The 6,373-nt window shown below is 33.3% G+C and overlaps 1 protein-coding gene across 4 annotated transcripts in view; it reads right to left on the bottom strand.

Annotated features, from left to right (window-relative positions):
• Nucleotides 1–2,469: 2,469 nt before the first annotated feature.
• The window catches only part of SPAST (spastin), a 39,704-nt gene continuing 35,800 nt past the window's right edge, over nt 2,470–6,373 (bottom strand). For all 4 annotated transcript variants that reach the window (XM_088144315.1, XM_007435350.3, XM_007435352.3 and 1 more), the window contains 2 exons: nt 5,715–5,755; nt 2,470–4,849 (listed from right to left, as the gene is read on the bottom strand). In XM_088144315.1, coding sequence (XP_088000441.1) covers nt 4,727–4,849; nt 5,715–5,755 — 164 coding nt within the window. In that variant the 3' untranslated portion in view covers nt 2,470–4,726. The remainder of the gene's footprint in view (nt 4,850–5,714; nt 5,756–6,373) is intronic.

The following is a 6,373-nucleotide window of genomic DNA, read 5'->3' as shown; positions in this document are numbered from 1 at the left end:
AGATCCGATGAAACTAAGAATGCCTTGTAGCAACCATAGGAGAACCGCAGTTGGAAATACTAGCGCTGCGGTCGCTAATTGGCATCCAAGGACTGCATTAAAAAAAAGAGAAATGGAATGGGTCAAAACTTCGTATTTTTCCCCCCTCTTCAGAATTCCTCTCACAACTCAGCGCGCTCCGCATGTGTCGGACTACAAATCCTTTAATTTGCAGCCTGCTGCTTGGGAATTTTAAGAATTCTAGTTAGCATAACTAGAGCGCACTAGTGGAGGGACCAACTCCTCTTCCCGTTAAATACACGGTGCAGTCGGTCACAGATCTGCTCCACATCTTTTAAAAAGCTGCAATTGGCTAGGTTCATAAAATACGAAGTGAAAATGGCTGTTTTGCGATTCCAAGTCACAAACCAGCTGACCATGTTAGTCTACCATGCTGGAACAACCAAGCATAGGTGGTACGGTTGTGTAAGTCCACAAATTAGGTTAACAAAATGTAGGCTTAATGACTTCTGATTAATAGTGCTAGGAGCCCGTTGCATGAAAACGCCTCTCTTTGCAAGCCTTTGCAAAAAAAAAAAAAGTATTCAAGACACATTTTAAAAAGTACAATTTCAGCTTTAATTATTTTCTAAAAGTAGGCTGGTAATATTGTGTGTGCATGATGCTAATGTAATTTGTCCTTCAGTAGGACTTATTTTCAAACATGCACGTTTAAGACCTGGTTTCCCTAGTTCTTCAAGGCAGGAATGTTTACTTTTCTTTTTATACAGTACAGTACTATCAGCCCCATGCCATCCAAATAGAATGACACATCATAGAGTGGCTTAACAGCACAGAAAACCAATTGAAAACAGATTTTTCTGAAAGTCATGACAGTACCAGTTGCTTTTTAAAGAACATTTTTATTCACATGCTAAATCTATAGTATAAATGTCTTTTTTTTTTTTACTTACTTTAGTTACAGAACTAGTGATTAATATTCTGAAGCACCAAGTAATACTGCTGCAAAAATTCAGTATAGTAAAAGTTGTGGCTTAGTTCAGAGGATAGTTAGATCAAGATAGAGGAATGTTATATATCATATCTGGTCTGAGTATAATAAAAAAAGATTGTAAACGTACATCTCACAATAAATCAGTTTATCACAGTGTCTGTATGTTGAGCCAGTTTGGTGTAGTGGTTAAGGTGTTGGTCTAGAATCCAGAGACTGACTTCTAGGCATGAAAGCCAGCTGGGTGACTTAGGGCCAATCACTCTCTCTCAGCCTAACGCACCTCACAGGGTTGTTGTTGTGGGAAAAATAGGAGGAGGAAGGAGCATTAGTATGTTTGCTGCCTTGAGTTATTTATAAAAATAATGAAGGCAAGATTTTAAAAATATGCCTTAACATATTTAAATAAAATATTGAATAGTCAGTCAAATTACTGTTTCCACATTTTTATTTAGAATAACAACTGAGGAAATAAAATGAAAAAGTCTGTTTCAACACATTTACTTAGAATTTCAATAGTTATATTTCTAGTCTTATTTTAGAGATAGCAAATGGAAATATCCCGCAACAGTCATTATCTTATGATATGAGAAATATTAACAGCAAAAAGTAATAGGCAACCGATTTGGAAGTCATGAGTCAAGAACTCAAAATGGAACAAAACTGAGTATTAAGACAATCTGCAACAAATAAGTTTGTCAATCTAATTCTATGTGAACATTTTTCATGCTTATACACATTTTGGTTTCCCAATAACATTTCATATTTTGATACTTAATAGCAATGGCTAGAGAATTTTCTCAAAATGAATTCAAAGTTGTCTCTTCATAGCTGAAAATCTGTTCAACAAGAAGAATCCTAATTTTAGTAGCACCTTTGATTTAAAATTAAAAGCATATTTACATGTCAAGTTTTTATTAAATGAGATAACAAATTGAGAAGAACATTCTTTACAGAAAAGGTAACAAATGCCTGTTAGAACATTCAGGAAGTTACATGTATAGACAGAACACTTTCCTGTTTTTTTTCCTATAAATAGTGTAACACATTTCTCAGAAGAATCTCAAAAGATAAATTTTAAATTGCCTACAATCTGTTCACTGGACATCCAAGATGCATTTCTTATGGGCCCAGATGACACAGTAAACAACAAACATCAATTAAAAACCCAACTGCCATGGAGTAGATTATCGTGGTTTGCTTGATAACTGAACAGAGACATGGCAACAATTTACACTACTTGATGAACAAATAAATCCTGTATCTATCTTGGAATGAATTTGGAGATTTTATCAGGTTCTCATTAATGCCAGCCCATTAAAAAAAAAGGGGGGGCTAGTACACTATTTTACTAGAAAATACTGTGGTCAACAGAATTATTAGAATGGTATGAGACAAATATTAAATGTTTCTCACACAAATTTCTATTAAAGAGATCCCAAATAAGGAAATGATTACAATCATTATTGGATTATGGCTTGAATGAAATGGTATGGTGTTATCTTTGTCTTAAAGTAATATTTATTGCATAAAAGCAAACATTATGTAGTCTCCCACTATATTTCGAAATTTGCTAAATATTTACATATAACAGATTTCAAATGTTTTCCCCCAGGAAAAAAAGTTTAAGAATAAGAATACATGAAACTTAAAATTCAACCATTTGAATTCTTGTGAAACAACCTGTAATACAGAGAATAATCAAAGCTACTATACACTAGAAAGGATATAAAGGAGATTACTAGGATCTGTAGAATTTGTTCAAGTAAGCATCTGAAATACTTCTAACACATGCTTAAAAAGGAATTAAGCCAATTGACCTGGCAGTTTTCATTCTGTTTTTATATATCTAAATCACCTCAGTAATACTTGATTCAAACAGCATAAAAATAGTCTTGCCTGAGAAAATCTTTGTTTTAATTAATTATGCCTTGACTGTAAGTCTAATTCAGGAATGATTAGCCCTTGAAGTTAAAATAAGGCAGATTCCTGCAGCCTTTACTTAAAGCCAAATAGTAGTTTTGATTATTAGATTTTTGAAGCCTGATGTTTGTAGTTTTAAAATGACAATTCTGGTATTCCTTATTGAGAGTTCAGGCAACCACAAGATTTTACTACATCAGGGACAAACATAAAAATGTTCAATGTCCTTGATTAGATTACAGTATCCAAATTTACTCCATAGCAGGCATGTCTTACAAATATTTGCTGAAGTTGGAGGCATGCATCCGTATATACCCACACACACACTTTATGTGTAAGCAAAGAAAATTGGAGGAAAAGATTTAGAGAAGGGTATTAAAGGGTATCCACAGTAGTATGAAAGCCAGTTTTCCAAATTCTCAAAGAAAGATAAATCACAATTCATTTACCATGAAGTTTCAGATATTAAAAGATTTGCCCTGTTCAGTCAAGCTATAAGAGCCATGTAATATACTTTTATTATATTTTAAATAAAGCTGTGATGGTTTAACAAATCATACAAAGGTTTAGCAATAGCTAAAATATATAAATGTTTTTCGATTTGCCTTTGCACATATGGCATAGTTTCTTCTACGATATAGCAACTGAAGGGATCTGTAGAAATGTGAAGAGCTTAGTTTAAGATCAGGAGTATTATTGTTGATTTGCAAATACTGCTATGTATTGTCAAATAAAACTTAAAATTCATGAAATCCTGCTTTAAGTTCAGACGTAACCCTTCAAAAAGCAATGTCAACATTTTAACAGAAATGTATGCTTTTGTCCCACTTTTTCTATCCTTTTGCACAACTACTAAATTTTAAAAAACGAATTAGTCTTTTTACTTCATACTCTTTCCATTATAGCAAACAAACATATAACTGAATAAATTATCCATTTTGTAAACAACAATCATATTAGACAGAGAAGTAAATACATCTGTTCTTTTAATATTAAAAGCCCATTAATTTACAAGTCATTTAATAAAAACTTTAAAAAATTGTGCAACTATAAACTGAAGTACATGGAAGATATAAAAGACTAATACAATTAAACAAGTAATTGTAGCTATGATCACTTGCATATATTAGAAAATCACCAGAATGGAAAATTCCCTGGCTTTTGGTCATCATGAACACAAAACAAGCACTGAAGAGAAACTCTGCCATTGATTTGAATTAGTACTATTTCACGCTTTCTTTGACTGATACAAAAACAACCATCCTACCATGGATATTTATAAATGCACTGGAGAAATACTGCAGGAAAAGATTGACAACTTTAAGCCATTTGCTATACCAATTGGTTGTACTACTATATTGACTGTGGGACTCCTCAAGTAGAAAGAACAGACTATGTAGTCGCTTTGAATTGTGGACCTTTCAAAATAATATCCTTATCCATATGGATTTTTTAAAAATTTGGCACATTATCGATACACAAGAAACTGAGAAACAAGGCTTAGTGATTAAGAAAAACAAAACAAAAGTAAATATCATGAGCAACTTTTATAAAACACAAAAAATATACAAAGTACATTTTTTCCTATCATTCGTTTGGTAGAATTTTTTTCCCCATTTTACTGTGCTCTCATAGCGTGCTGGGTGTAAATCCTGGTATTAAAGTTTAAGGAGCTCATCATCAACTATTCTGTTTTTAAAAATCAGTCTTGCCTTTTAGTGCAGATAGCGATGTCTTGTAAACATCCAGCACTTGTTTGAATTAGCTGTCCCTTGCTGACAACATTCTCCCCTCCTTTGATAAAGCTGTCTGTCAAAATGTAGTGTCTCCAAAGGCCTTGTTCCAGCGACTGTAAGCTTCTAAGGTTTGAGGGCTAAGGCTGCATTTTATTTTCTTCAAAGACTCGTTGAAATCTGACAGCCGAATGTTCCTCATCTAAAAGCAAAGAAAAAAATTAAGCTGTTTTTTGGCCTCACATGTTAATTGGATTTAAAATGTGTTTATTAAACTATCATTTTCAAAAATTACTACCATGGGACTACTGGCACTGAAAAGCAGAGCAAAATTCAACTTGTATAAGCATTACAGGTTAATTCCACTAGATGGCACTAAAGTATGTGAATCAATTTCAGTAAATCATTTCAGACCATTCACATTTTTTCCCACTACTAGCCTACTAAAATGACTTAAATAAAATACAAAGGTTTATTTAAGGCAACAGCATACTCTGATCTCTCTGCTCCCTGTTTCAATCTTTGTACTCTTCATTTCTCTGAAAACTTAGACTACAGAGAATCTACTAGCACTGTACCATAATAGGAAAGGGAGAAGTTCAACACTGGGCTGGGAAAACTTAGAATTCTCAGAGTCTCTAAGGAGACTTTCCAGAGCATACTAAAAGTTGCAGAATGGAATAGAAAAATGTATCTTGTACTCATGGAATGGAATTTTTACACTTCAGTGTACAGTGCTGTATATATGTCTAGTCTTCTTTATAAAGTGCTGCATGTTGTTTTTAGCTCTGTTTGTGTTCTTAAACATAAAATTAGGGTTAGAGTTATTTCTATGACATATTTTCAGGACACTTGGTTGCCTTTTAGTAGTATTGTGCTTTTTAGGTATTATATATAGACCAATCTGACAATTTAGTACATTTAAAAGTTGTGTTCTGCTCTCAAATATATTTTTGAACCTATAGCAAGCGTGTTTAAATAATCCTTATGACTTTGTGTTTTCAGTGTGCTCTGAAAACAATAAAGATACAAAATGACTGAATTGTTTAAGTTAGCAAAGCACATACCTCACTAGCAGACATGTTCTTCACCTGCTCTGGTTTTAACTCTGTAAATTAAAGAAACATAATTAATGAATAATTATATACGCTGCCTAGAGTCACTTGTATGGTGAGATGGGCAGCATATATAAATCTGAAAAATAAATAAATGAGTTTCAGAATCAATAAGTATCCTACCAGAAGCCTTAATATCTAAGGCAAGACAACTCTTTGAATTCTGGCAATAAAGCTGGTTTAAACCAAATGTTCAAGACTTTGAAGCTTCCTATTTGAATAAACAGTTGCTTCTAGAAGGCTGCATTCCTGTACATAATTACCTAAGATAATTATCTCAATGGGGCTTAATTCTACCAGTAGATTTTTTCAAAATGATGTAAAAGTATTCTCATTAGTTTTATTTTAAGTCTGTGAAACATCTCAGAAGACAATGGCAACACTGCAGTGCTTCCAACGAAACTGCACAGATGTGAAGTCATCAGGAATCAAGCTCAATTTGAGTGACACTGTACTATGCAGTTTCCCAATCACCGAAGGGATGTAAGGAAGCAGAAAAGGCCAACTGTCCAAAATCTTACTGGGGACTAAATTATGTGAAACTAAGGGGAAATATTGCTGAATACAAGCATACAAACCATTTCTATTTGCCTCCTTAAACCCATCAAAAA

Source organism: Python bivittatus, unplaced genomic scaffold (assembly GCF_059951505.1).
Source record: "Python bivittatus isolate LINGU-HERP-01145 unplaced genomic scaffold, Pbiv_v1 ctg000020_np1212, whole genome shotgun sequence".
Taxonomy (NCBI): domain Eukaryota; kingdom Metazoa; phylum Chordata; class Lepidosauria; order Squamata; family Pythonidae; genus Python; species Python bivittatus.
Note: the sequence above shows the minus strand (reverse complement) of the source record. Positions and strands in the feature narration are given on the sequence as shown.